The sequence below is a fragment of the Pongo abelii genome, chromosome 5, assembly GCF_028885655.2.
Source record: "Pongo abelii isolate AG06213 chromosome 5, NHGRI_mPonAbe1-v2.0_pri, whole genome shotgun sequence".
Classification (NCBI taxonomy): domain Eukaryota; kingdom Metazoa; phylum Chordata; class Mammalia; order Primates; family Hominidae; genus Pongo; species Pongo abelii.
Window position 1 is genome coordinate 117,332,341 of NC_071990.2, and position 13,091 is coordinate 117,345,431.

The 13,091-nt window shown below is 42.6% G+C and overlaps 2 protein-coding genes across 3 annotated transcripts in view; one reads left to right on the top strand and one right to left on the bottom strand.

Moving 5' to 3' along the window:
• The window catches only part of FRK (fyn related Src family tyrosine kinase), a 158,189-nt gene extending 151,577 nt beyond the window's left edge, over window positions 1-6,612 (bottom strand). The window contains exon 1 of the mRNA XM_054558068.2: window positions 6,282-6,612. Coding sequence (XP_054414043.1) covers window positions 6,282-6,286 — 5 coding nt within the window. The 5' untranslated portion in view covers window positions 6,287-6,612. The remainder of the gene's footprint in view (window positions 1-6,281) is intronic.
• NT5DC1 (5'-nucleotidase domain containing 1) overlaps window positions 6,551-13,091 on the top strand; it is a 138,844-nt gene continuing 132,303 nt past the window's right edge. The window contains exons 1-2 of one of the 2 annotated variants that reach the window (XM_024249210.3): window positions 6,551-6,813; window positions 11,998-12,089. In XM_024249210.3, the coding sequence (XP_024104978.1) occupies window positions 6,721-6,813; window positions 11,998-12,089 (185 nt within the window). In that variant the 5' untranslated portion in view covers window positions 6,551-6,720. The remainder of the gene's footprint in view (window positions 6,814-11,997; window positions 12,090-13,091) is intronic. The other variant, XM_024249211.3, reaches the window with a different exon arrangement.

Sequence of the window (13,091 nt, forward strand, 5' to 3'; positions counted from 1 at the left end):
GCCAGAATCCCCCAACAAGATGATCCAACAACAGGACTGAGGGCGCCCGGGGCAAGCGCCAGCTCATGTCATCACCCTCACTGAGCCCCGGGTACATTTAACCATTAAGGGCCAGGAAATTGACTTCCTCCTGGACACTGGCGTGGCTTTCTCAGTGTTAATCTCCTGTCCCGGACAGCTGTCCTCAAGGTCCATTACCATCCGAGGAACCCTGGGACGGCCTGTAACCAGGTATTCCTCCCACGTCCTCAGTTGTAATTGGTAGACTTTGCTACAGATAGTAAGCATGCTTATGTAATCCTACATGCTCATGCTGCAATATGGAAAAAAAGGGAGTTCCTAACCTTTGGGGGAACTTCCATTAAATATCACAAGGAAACCATGGAGTTATTGCAAGCAGTGCAAAAACCCAAAGAGGTGGCAGTCTTACACTGCCGAAGCCATCAAAAGGGAAAGGAGAGGGGAGAACAGCAGCACAAGCATCTGGCAGAGGCAGGGAAAGAGCAGCAGAAAGGAAAGAGAGAAAGAGACAGAAAGTCAGAGAAAGAAAGGAAGAGAGGGGAAGAGACAGAGACAAAAAGGGAGTCAGAGAGAAAGAGAGACAGAAAGTCAAAGAGAGAGATGAAGAGACAGACAGGGAGTAAGAAAGAGAGAAAGATAGAGACAAAGAAGTCAAAGAGAAAGAAAGAGAGATGGAAGTAGTAAAGAAAAAACAGTGTACCGTATTCCTTTAAAATCCAGGGTAAATTTAAAACCTATAATTGATAATAGAAGGTCTTCTCTATAACCCTATAACACTCCAATACCACCTTGTTGTCAGTGTAAACAAGGGCATAGGCCGAAAATACTGAGGCCACTGAAAACCCGTAGCCTTTCTATCAAAAATCCTTAACCCAGCAGGTTTCCTAACAGGGGATCTAAATCTTAATTAATCACCATCCAAAGGTGCCACCAGACCTAGGAAGAACTCCCTTCAGGACAGGACGATAGATGGTTCCTCCCAGGTGATTAAGGGAAAAAGCCACAATGGGTATTCAGTAAGTGATAAGGGAACTCTTTGTAGAAGCAGAGTTAGGAAAAGTGCCTAATAATTGGTCTGCTCAAACGTGGGAGTTGCCTGCACTCAGCCAAACCTTAAAGTATTTACAGAATCAGGAAGGAGCCATCTATATCAATTCTAAGTTAATACGGACTGAAAGAGGTTTTATTAATAGCAAAGAAAAATTAAAATCCCAAACTTACAAGGTTTTCAACAAAAGTAAAGTTTGCTAAAAGTTAACAGTGTAACATGTATTATCCTAACTTCTAATCTTATGGACATCAGACCCTATCAGTGCCCCTCAAAGCTCAAGTCCATCAGTGCAGGGCCATGCAACTAATACCCCCACTTACAGGGTTACAAATGGCCACTGCTACAGGAAGCAGAATAGCAGGTTTATCTACTTCATGATCCTACTACCACACACTCTCAAAGGATTTCTCAGACAGTGTGAAAGAAATAACAAAATCTATCCAGTAAGGATAGTAACTATAATCCCAAATAGACTCTTTGGCAGCAGTGACTCTCCAAAACCGCCAAGGCCTAGACCTCTTCACTGCTGAGAAAGGAGGACTTTGCAGCTTCTTAGGGGAAGAGTGTTGCTTTTACACTAACCAGTTGGGGATAGTATGAGATGCCGCCCGGCATTTACAGGAAAAGGCTTCTGAAATCAGACAATGCCTTTCAAACTCTTATGACAACCTCTGGAATTGGGTGACATGACTTCTCCCCTTTCTAGGTCCCGTGACAGCCATCTTGCTATTACTCGCCTTCAGGCCCTTTATTTTTAACCTCCTTGTCAAATGTGTTTCCTCTAGGATCAAGGCCATCAAGCTACAGATGGTCTTACAAATGGAACCACAAATGTGCTCAACTAACAACTTCTACCAAGGACCCCTGGAGCAACCCACTGGCCCTTTGACTGGCCTAAAGAGTTCCCCTCTAGAGGACACTACAACTGTAGGGCCCCTTCTTTGCCCCTATCCCACAGGAAGTAGCTAGAACGGTCATCGCCCAATTCCCAACAGCAGTTGGGGTGTCCTGTTTAGAGAGGAGATTGAGAGGTGAAGCCAGCTGTACTTCGTGGGTCGAGTGGGGACTTGGAGATTTTTTGTGTCTAGCTAAAGGATTGTAAATGTACCAATCAGCACTCTGTGTCTAACTAAAGGATTGTGAATGCACCAATCAGCACTCTGTAAAAACACACCAATCAGTGCTCTGTGTCTAGCTAAAGAATTGTAAACACACCAATCAGCACTCTGTAAAAACACACCAATCAGCACTCTGTGTCTAGCTAAAGGATTGCAAATGCACCAATCAGCACTCTGTAAAAACGCACCAATCAGCACTCTGTGTCTAGCTAAAGGATTGTAAATGCACCAATCAGCACTTTGTAAAATGGACCAATCAGCACTCTATAAAATGGACCAATCAGCGCTCTGTAAAATGGACCAATTGGCAGGACATGTGCAGGGACAAATAAGGGAATAAAAGCTGTCCACCCCAGCCAGCAGCGGCAACCCACTCGGGTCCCTTCCATGCTGTGGAAGCTTTGTTCTTTCGCTCTTCACAATAAGTCTTGCTTCTGCTCACTCTTTGGGTCCATGTCACCTTTAAGAGCAGTAACACTCACCACAAAGGTCTGCGGCTTCATTCTTAAAGTCAGTGAGACCAAGAACCCACCGGAAGGAACCATCTCCGGACACAAAAGGACTCTGTCCCATTACGTCCTCCCTCTCCATCATCAAAAATAAATTCACACACACAAAAAAAAACACAGTGAAATTTCTAAGTAGGCTTCTTCTTCTTGTGGTAAGAGCAGAGCAGAAAATCAAGAGAGTAGAAAATGAAGTATTTTTTATTAAGAAATGTAAAGATTTTAAGATTACTAAAAAAAATTAAAAATATTCCTCATGCAAGACTACTGCCATCTAAAGGCCTCAGCATAATATTACAAATAAGTATTTGGTTCTATGTAGCTAAATGTCTAACACTTAAGTGCCTTAGAGTTTTATTTTTAGAAATTTATATTTTTCCTATTTTTTTCCAATTTAGTAAATGAACTTTTTTCTTACCCCTTAAAGAAATTATATGTGCCACAGAAGATATGTAGATTGGCTTAGGTTATACAAAAAATTGAACATACAATGTTTACTTAGGAATATTTAGAAAAGCATATTTTAAACTAATGAAAAAAGAACCAGGCCAGTTCCCTCATTCCCCAAAATGTATGGCAAATCATATTTACAATATAGATGTTAAAATACAGTATTATAAATTCACAAAAGATCAGTTATTGAGATATTATAGAGTCTAAAGCTTAAGCTAGCTAATCACAAGTCACACCTAAGGTTAAAATTGCTAAATTATAGTACCACCTCAATTAAAAGCAGATCAATTGTAAAAATGAAATTTAATTCTAGAAAATCAGCTGTAATATAACTTCCTGTTTCTGAATATTTCTAAATTATTACATAACTCACAAGTATACAGAAAAACAGTACATGAAATACTAAAAACAAAAAAACTCTAAAACTTCACAGCATGGTATTAATGTTACACATAAGCAAAAGTACCCAACTTCAAGAAGTCAACAAACAACATAAACCCAAATTCATGTCCTTTACAGATCTTTCAAATGGCAAATATTTCCTACATTTAACACAACACTGATTTGAGTCAATTATCCTTATTAACTGCCTTAGTCAGCTCAGCGTGCCTTAACAGAATACCACACAATGGGTGGTTTAGACAACAAAAAATTATTTTCTCACAGTTCTGGAGGCTGAAAGTCCAAGATCAAGGCGCTGTCAGGGTCGGTTTCTGGTGAAGCCACTCTCCTTGGCTTACAGACAGCTTTTTTTTTTTTTTTAAAGACAGGGTCTCAATCTGTCACCCAGGCTGGAGTGTGATGGCCTGATTCCAGCCCACTGCAACCTCTGCCTCCCAAGTTCGAGCGATCCTCCCACCCCAGCCCCTAGAATAGCTAGGACTATAGGTGCCTGCCACCACACCTTGCTAATTTTTATATTTTTTGTAGAGACGGGTCTCACTATGTTGCCCAAGCTGGTCTTGAACTCCTTACCTCAAGCGATCTGCCTACCTTGGCCTCCCAAAGTGCTGGGATTACAGGTGTGTGCCACGACGCCAGGCAGACAGCTGTGGTTTTGTGGCTTCTCACATGGCCTTTCTTCTGTGCTTGAAAACTCTGGTGCCCCTTCCTCTTCTTATAAGAATGCTAATCCTGTTGGATTAGGGCTCCACCCTTATGGCCTTATTTAACATTAATTACTTCCTTGAAGGCCTTATGTCAAATATAGACACATTGTGGGTTACGTCTTCAACACATGAATGAGTGGGGGACAAAATTCAGTCCATGATACTCAAAGAAACAGAAATTAATTGGTATCTGAGTAGAAGACTGAACTTGTAGCTGATAATACAAGAGCTGTGGCATTTTATCAGTAAGTGTGATAAAAGTTTAATGTGCAGGGAAAATGAAATATCTTTATCTGAAAATAAGCCTTATGAAACAATTAAACTGAGTGTTTGTATTTAAACTCAGGGTTATGTAGGGAATGGGAGAAGAGAAGGGAACCATCGCCTATATTTCTGGAAGAGTCAGACTGCGGTTTGAGGTACAAAGGAAAGGTGAGTGGGGCTCAAGAAAGAGTACAAGCCTCTAGGATTGGATCATTTGCAAAATTCTCCCACAAAGTTTAAATGATGTGGACTCTCTAGCACAAGAACTGTTTGTGTAAACATGCAGAATATATATAATTTGTTAATCAGCAAGTACATAAGATTGTTGATGCGCATGTAATAGCCAGATCCAGTCCCAGGACCACTTGGTTATCGACACAGGGGTCTTTTTCTCTTTAAGAGTGCCCTGGTTCCCTCTCTCCCCTCACCCCCAGTCAATTTCCTGTTCACAATTCAGCACACTCAAGAGGTTTTGTAAGGAGAAGTTTTTGCTAAGTCAACAAAATACAATCCTTTTATACTCTTCCCTCTTACAATGAATGTACTAGTACATTTGTATTACTAAGGGAAGTCCCTAAAGTACCTAAAGCACCTACTCCCACATGAAACAAGATATTCCCCAAGGAAACGTGTGCCCTTCAATGTGGCATGTTCCTGGAAGTTTGACTTTGGTAGCATTCTATTGCAAGGGGCAGAGAAGAATGCCAAGCTCAATACTCCAGGGCCAACAAGCTTTTTCCAGCCTCTCCAACAATCCAGCCTTTTCTCTTTTGGTTCACAGACATTGAAGACATGGTTGTTGGACTCATCAGTGAACAGCTCAATCTTCTTGAAGATTCTTTACTTTTCCTATTCCAGAGAGATTTGTTTGGGGCTTTTAAGTGTTATAATGGAACAAGTTATCAATTTTATTCAAATGGGTCTACTAGGTATAAGTGTCCTCCTACTCAATTGCACTATCTATTGCAGTAAATTAATCCTCTGGTTGGTCTATTAGCCTCAGAAGGATTAGTATTTGAAAGGGTTAAATGCAGTTCTCAATCAATTATATTTTCATTATGTCATGACTATTGATTTGTCCCATTAGACACACTGTTCCTTTAAATTGAAAACTGAGGCAGTATAAACATAATAGATTTGTATTTTCTTTTTAAAATGAGGCACTATGTAATAAAGATCTCAAAGTGCTAGTCCTTCACATCTGGAAATCAGGAAGAGAATTAAATGCCCTAAGGCATACATTGTATGTAATGGATTAACTTTCTCTGCATCTAAAATGGTAGTAGTTATACAGTTCTTGAGAGAATTAAGCAAATGTCACTCAAAACATTTTGTGCTCTATAAATCTTAAACACGGTTTGCAAGTTTTCTTTTTCTGTAGTATGCTCTATATATTTCTATGAAGTTTCTGATGCCTTCTCATAGAAAATTCTTCATTACAATAACAAAATAGGATTACCAAGTAATAACCAATATTGGTTTCCATAACCAGTATCATCTTGCAAAATGGTTCTTCACGATGTCTGATACATTTATTTTCTAACGCACTCCAGGGTATGAAATGGTGAAAGGTCTCTCTTCCATTTTACCACTTAGGAAACCAAGGAATACAAAGTTTTTGGTTTAAACCACTATCAAAGATCACGTGGGCGAAAAGACCTTCCAAACTGTAGGCTAACTGGGTCAGAGGGATATTAGGGGATGAATTTTTTCCATGATCTTACTATTACGCACACACGAGTAAAAGGTCAGGTCTAACCTCATGATCTCCTGGTTTCCGAGGCGCCCTGAGGCGATGGAGAGTCCCGGTTAATTTTGTGGTAGCCCTCGGGAAGGGCTACGTTTCTACAGGTCTCAGTTGTGCAGCAGCGGCACCGCTCCTGGACCCCTACTGCCTTCTGGGCTCCTAGGCTTACGGGACAGATCAGGAGTCGCCGGCATTGGGGTACCAGGAGGACGCGAGCTGACTACCTGACTCCGGGCGGCGCAGGACGCCGGCCGCGCGAGGGGCGGGGGCTAAGCGTATCGAGGGGCGGTGCTCCAGGGCGCGGGAGGCGGGAGAGGCTGCTGCGCCCGGTGCCCTGGCAGCCGCAGCCCCGCCCCGCCGCGTCCGGCCCGGTCCTGTCCCGCAGCGTCCCGCCAGCCAGCTCCTTGCACCCTTCCCGGCCGAGGCGCTCCCTGGTGCTCCCCGCGCAGCCATGGCTCAGCACTTCTCCCTGGCCGCCTGCGACGTGGTCGGATTCGACCTGGACCACACTCTGTGTCGCTACAACCTGCCCGAGAGCGCCCCGGTGAGTGGCGCGGGCTCCCCGGGGCGCACTGCGCTCAACCTCCATGGCGGCTGGGGCTTGAGTTTCCTCCAGGCGTGGGCAGCGGCGGATGCTGCCGGGGGCCTGCCGCGGCCGAGCCTTTCCGCAGAGCGCGGCCTCCAGCGGCGAGAAGGGGCGGAAGTGTGCAGCCTCCGCACCGCGCCGGTGCCGTGAGGACCGGCACATTTAGTTCAGCCATTAGCTAATGTTGAGAGGGATAGGGAAGAACGAAGGAGGAGCAAACTGCGCAAGATCGGGCTGGGGAATCGGTGGTTTCTAGGGCAGAGGAGGGCGGGGTCAGGGGCACTGGGGCTGTCCTTGAAGATCCCACGTCATGGAACTTCTCTGCATGTCTTTCTGGACACCAGCTGATTGTGGACACAGCCACTTGATTGGGGACTTGCATTTTTTTTGACTGCATTTTTCTATTTGCACGATCAACCACCCGTCAGTGTTTAAACTGCAATCTGGGAGAGATGCGTAGTATGTAGTGTAGTGTATTGGAAGGAACACTAGTTGAAAAGTCATTAAGATCTTAGCCCTAATTTTACCTTCTATCAAGAGAAGAAAATAAATACTTATTGCGCATCGACTACGTGCTCCGTGCACTTTGAATACATTCCAGTCCTACCAACAGTCTGCAAAGTTTGGGTCCTCACTGTGCCCTGAGGGAGGGGGACATGGAGTATGCATGCTTCCAGACCTGTACGCTCAAATTAATTGCCCTCCCTCCACTATTCCTTTGGTTTCCCAATTCCCAAGGAAACTAATTTTGAAAAGTTACCAGATTTTTTTAGTCCAAGATCTAAGCATCCATACAGAAAAAGAGCTGGTTATGAGTACAGTGGTGAAAGCGAGGACTCCGCAGCCAGACTGCCTAGATTAGGACACCAGCTCCACTGTTACTAGCTCTGTGACTTCGAGGAAGTTACTTAACCTGTGCTGCTTCTCAGTTTCTCCATCTGTAAAATGGAGCTAATAATTGGATTTACCTCACAAGATTGTTGCAAGGATTAAATGAGTAAGAGATATATAATGCTTAGAATAGTACCTTGGCAAAGAAGTGTTTGCTTTTATGGTTGCCACCCAAACCATTTGGAAACCTCACAGTTTATGGGTAGAACTCTAGATCACTGGTGCAGACATCAGCCAGGGCTGTGCCCCATTGTGGTAATGCCCCTGCACCCGCCAGTTCAGGTACACGTTAAAGGTCAAAAAAGAGTGGCTGCCCGAATTTCTCGTGTGTTTTCTGTGCCCAGATGCTAAATTTTTTTTAAATGTCCTTTTTCTGCTGTTATACTTTCCTGCTTTCTTACCTTACAGGTCTGGTTTCCTTAGTCACATTGAGAATTAAGGCTTTTTTACTGCTTGATTCTTTGGCCACTGCTTCCCTTAGGTCTTTGATACATGTTTTCCTTTCCTCTGTGTCTTTCGAATCCTTCCTGGTTCACAGTTTTGTGTGTCTCCTCTTTAGTTACCTTCATTTGGAGGGAATATTGTTAAACCACTGTCATGTTAGAGCTAGTGTTGTCCATAGGTGATCATAAAATTTCAGAATATAATATTGTCAAAGACAAGAGGTTTTTTTACTGCAAACCTGGAGAATAAGTGATGTTTAAAGCTTGAAAACAGTAACCTATTGAATTTTGGATCATGTTTGGTGTGGAAATCTTTTTTTTTTTAAGTCCCACAGTGTGCTGAGCACCATGCTAGAGCTGAGGATACAGAGATCAACACACAGGCCTCCAGGCAGCCTTACACAGTAGGCAAAAATGCTGAAGAGTTAGTCTTGGTCCCCTGTGGTGGGTAGTATGACCTGGGTCTTGCTGCACACTGCCAACAGTGCCTGGAGGGCCTCTTTGCTCTGCACAGAAGCTCTTCATCCCATCAGGCCTCATCTTAAACATTGTTCCCCTTAGGAAGTCTTTTTGGCCCTTAAAGTTTGCCCTTCCACTCTAAGCCCACCTTCACTTTTCCACAAAACCCTTCATTCCTCATAGCACATGCCGCATGATATTAACACTTCCTGTTTACTTGTTGGACTTCCCCTGGAGCCCAGCGTGATGGCTCCATCAGTATCTGTGACAGTTTCTTGTGTGTTCTGTGTGCCGAGCTTAGTGCTGGGCACATACTGGGCTCAATAAATAGACTGAATAAATAATAGGTATTTTAATAACAGAATATGATACAGCCATGATTCTAATAAGCATGCTGCTTATATGAATGAATTTAATCCTTACAACGTCCCCGTGAGGTAAATATTATCACCACAGTCACTGTTAAAGAGAGCATCAAGCAACGGGGCACAGAAGGAAAGTGTATCCAGGGCAACTGAGCAAGGTAGTCCAGCTGTGGATTTCTGCTTCTTCCCGCCTTGCTGTCTGTATGGTGCCCGAAAACACAGAGGAAAGGCCTGGAGCTGGCAGGTGAGGAGGTGGAGAGGAGTGCTTCACCCAGAGGAGTTATAGTAAAGGCCAGAACCTTGAAGTAAGCAACAGCACCAGGAACTGCTGGGTGCAAGCAAAAGGTGGCAAGTTGCAGGAGAAGATGGTGGAGAAGTCAGTGGGGGCTGCATCATGGACAGCTGTGAGTGCCTCTCCTTTCAGTTTTGTAGGCATTTAACAACTGCACAGAGTTGTGCAAACACAGAACTGCGTGTGTCCCCCTCACATGAGGCCTCAGGAAAGGCATTCTAGAAGAGAGGATGACACGTGGTTTCTCCTAAGGTTGCAGACTCAGAAGTCTGATACCAGTCGGTTAACGTAGATGTGTGAGTGGGAGAGTGGGATCCCAAATATTGCATAGGACATGCTTATACTAAAAAAAAATTATTTGTTTTTTATTTGAAAGTCACATTTACCTAGGCATTTTTAAATTTTATCTGGCAACCTTAAGTGGGAACCAAACATAATTTGTAGGCTGCATATGGACCACAGGGTACCACTTGGCAACTGCTGTAGAATATGTATTATTATTAGTCCTGAGAGAGTGTGAGGTGGTGACAGCTAAGGCTGGGAGAGGAATGTCATGGAGAGTCCTGTGCCATGAAGGCTTCTAGAGAGACTCAGCATACTCTAAGGACAAACTGCAAGAAGCCTTCTGCCTAGACCAGGGGTTTCAGAGTACAGATGCCCCTGCTTTTCTTCACACTGCTTTTCTCTGCTTCTCTTCCCTGTCCATTGGCCCCCTTCTCTCCTGTTACAGAAAAATCTCTTCCACAAGGTAAGGATCACAGCTGTTGCTGTCCCTGTTGGCATCTCTGATGGAAAGGGCTCCTTTCTTCCAGGAGAATTTGTGTGTTTTAGAAGCACATGCCCATATCTTAGACTAATCACTTGAATAACTGGAGAAACTCAAAAGTGCCTCAACCAGAGGCAAATCTAAAGTGTACAATAGCTCGCTCTTAGGGGCTTGTGAAAGCCAGTTGTTAACTATTCAGGAATCATGCAAGCAGGTAAACTGCTGTTGGTGGCTTGAATCAGGCCATGGTGGAAATATTTACACTGTGGAGATGGGCGAGCGCTACCCGTCAGGGCAGTGTTTTTGTTTTCTGTTTTTTTGTTTTGTTTTGTTTTGTTTTTAGCAACATACAACATAATAATAGCAAATACTTAAATTGGATTTGCTGGTGTGCCAGGCTCTGCTCTAAGCATTTTACATCTGTTAGCCCTGCAGCACTGGTTTCTTATAAGCAGGATCATGATGTGGACTTTTTATTGTCCATAGTACTTTGTATCACAGAGTGACTCTGTATTTTTTATTGCTTTTTTCCTTTTAATGATTGAATAAAAATCTGTAAAACATGCAGGTCAGTGGTTTTCAGTGTTCTCTGTGCTTCAGAGAGGGCCCTCTCTACCCTGTATGCTTGGAAGCTCTGGGTAGTTTTAAGAAGTGTCACCTATGGTTCTGAATCACCACCAGGGTTGAGAACTGTTGGTATATAGTGTTAACATAATGTGGTTCAATTAACAGTTGACCTGGATAAGGTCGCATTGCACTGGATGGAAGTACATGTGTAGTGATTTTAATTAGCTTTATGACAGGGAGCAACTCGATTTGACATTTGACAAGGAGCCTTTGCTTTCTCCATGCTTATATCCTGACACTCAGACCCCGACACCCCTACTCCAGCTGTGTGCAGGCCCCTCAGTTTCTGAACCTGAGTTGCCCCCCATTCCCTCTGCATTCACCCAGCGAACTGCTGCATCTAAGTATCAGTGTAAACCTCACTACCCAGGAGAGATTTCCCCTGCTCCTCTGCCTCACTCTTCTCACTAAAAGTATGACATGTTATCGAAACCTGTTGTGGGTTAATATCTGTAGAAGAAGGGTCAGATTGTTCAGTGTGTCCTTTTGGACACGGTGCAGGTTGACTCAGACCACTGTTCTGCTCAGGCTCAAGTGTACCCAACACTGGCCAAAGAACACTTTGAGGTAGAATAAAGTTGGGCCATCTACCTTTTGTGCACTTTTTGTTTGGTATGTACAGTTCTTTTAAAGTTAGCCAGCACTTAAAAACCAGATATTTTACTCAAAAACCTAGCATTTTTTGTTGTTGAGAAATAAGATCTGTCAGCAATCAACAGAGTATTTATTATTGTAATTATTGTACTTGCTTCCAGAGGCTTTCTTTGTCCTTTGTCTTTAGATTTTTTTTTTTTTTAATGGTTTTTGTGTATGTGTGTGTGGAGAAACAAGAGTGATTACCTGTATCTGATAGAGGCATCATGACTTGTTTAGATCACCTTCCTGGTCCCCATATATATTTCCCTGACATGGGGGCTTTCTGGCCAGAATGGACCAAGGATGGATAGAGTGGTCATCATCTTTATCATCTTAGTGATGTATTAAATAAGTTTAAAAAGCTTTGTCAAGTCTTAAATTATGATCTCCAACCCATTAGAATTCAGGAGTAGGGTTAATAATTGTCTTTGGTTGTATAATTGTATGCTGACGGTATAATTTTGAATGGGACAGCTACCTGGGGCATGCAGGGGATGATAAATTGCTTGTGAAGGAGAATTAAACTGCAGAACTTCACAATTACAGATATTTCCTTCCTCCTACCTGCCCCCATCAGCAATTCCATTAGGGTTTTAGGTCTGTGACCTTAAGAATGAATAGTGGGTGTTATATTTAATCTGTTTTTCTTCCCCTTATTTGCAGCTCATTTATAATAGCTTTGCCCAGTTCCTGGTTAAGGAGAAAGGGTATGATAAGGAATTGCTCAATGTGACCCCAGAGGATTGGGATTTCTGGTAAGTTCTTTTTTTTTTTTTTTAAGTCTGTACATTTCCTGTGGTTCTAATTGTTACTGATAAAACTGTAATGCTTTCTCTTCTAAGAAGATAGAATGTGAAATGTGAGATTGAGTCAAAGGACAAATGCCTTCTATATTAAAAGTTTTGTATTTAATGAATTAAAGTGTTTTCTACTTTAAACAAGTTTAGATTTGCCTAATTAAATGTGAAAATAAGCTAAGAGCTTATGTGACTAATTTGGATATTTTCGTATAGTTTAAGTTTGTCATAATAGTTTCAGAGGTTAGTAAGAACTGTTTCTAAAATTTACATCTTTAAGAAAAAGGTTTGGTTTACTATCCTTTAAGAACTATAAGAGAAAAGGAGGAATCATCACATTTTGAGTAAGTCTGAATTAGGATGATTGGTTTTCTGTCATTTAGTTTGGCATTCCTAAGACTCTTACTGAGAATTCTCTTCCTGAGTTAGGACTTTCAACTCCCCAAAGCTTCCTTTGTCTTCCTCATTTAGATAACAAAACAAACAAATATCCTAAACCACTTTAAATTGTTCAGTTTAAAATCAGGCCAGGCAGGCGTGGTGGCACATCTGTAATCCTAGCACTTTGGGAGGCTGAGGTGGGCGGATTGCTTGAGTCTAGGAGTTGGAGACCAGCCTGGGCAACATGACAAAACCCCAACTCTGCAAAAAATAAAAAATAATTAGCCAGGTGAGGTGGCACGTGCCTGTATTTCCAGCTACTGGAGAGACTGAGGTGGGAGGATTGCCTGAACCCAGGAGGTCCAGGCTGCCGTGAGCCATTGATCATGCCACTGCATTCCAGCCTGGGCTACAGAATGAGATCCTGTCTCCAAAAAAAATAAATAAATAAAATCAATAACAGTACTAAACCACATGAAAAATACCTACATTATGTTGATCTACTATGCATTCTTTTGATATTTTGTTAGTCTTTTTTGATGTATCATTTTTGTAAAAGGAAGAAACAGTAACATGTTA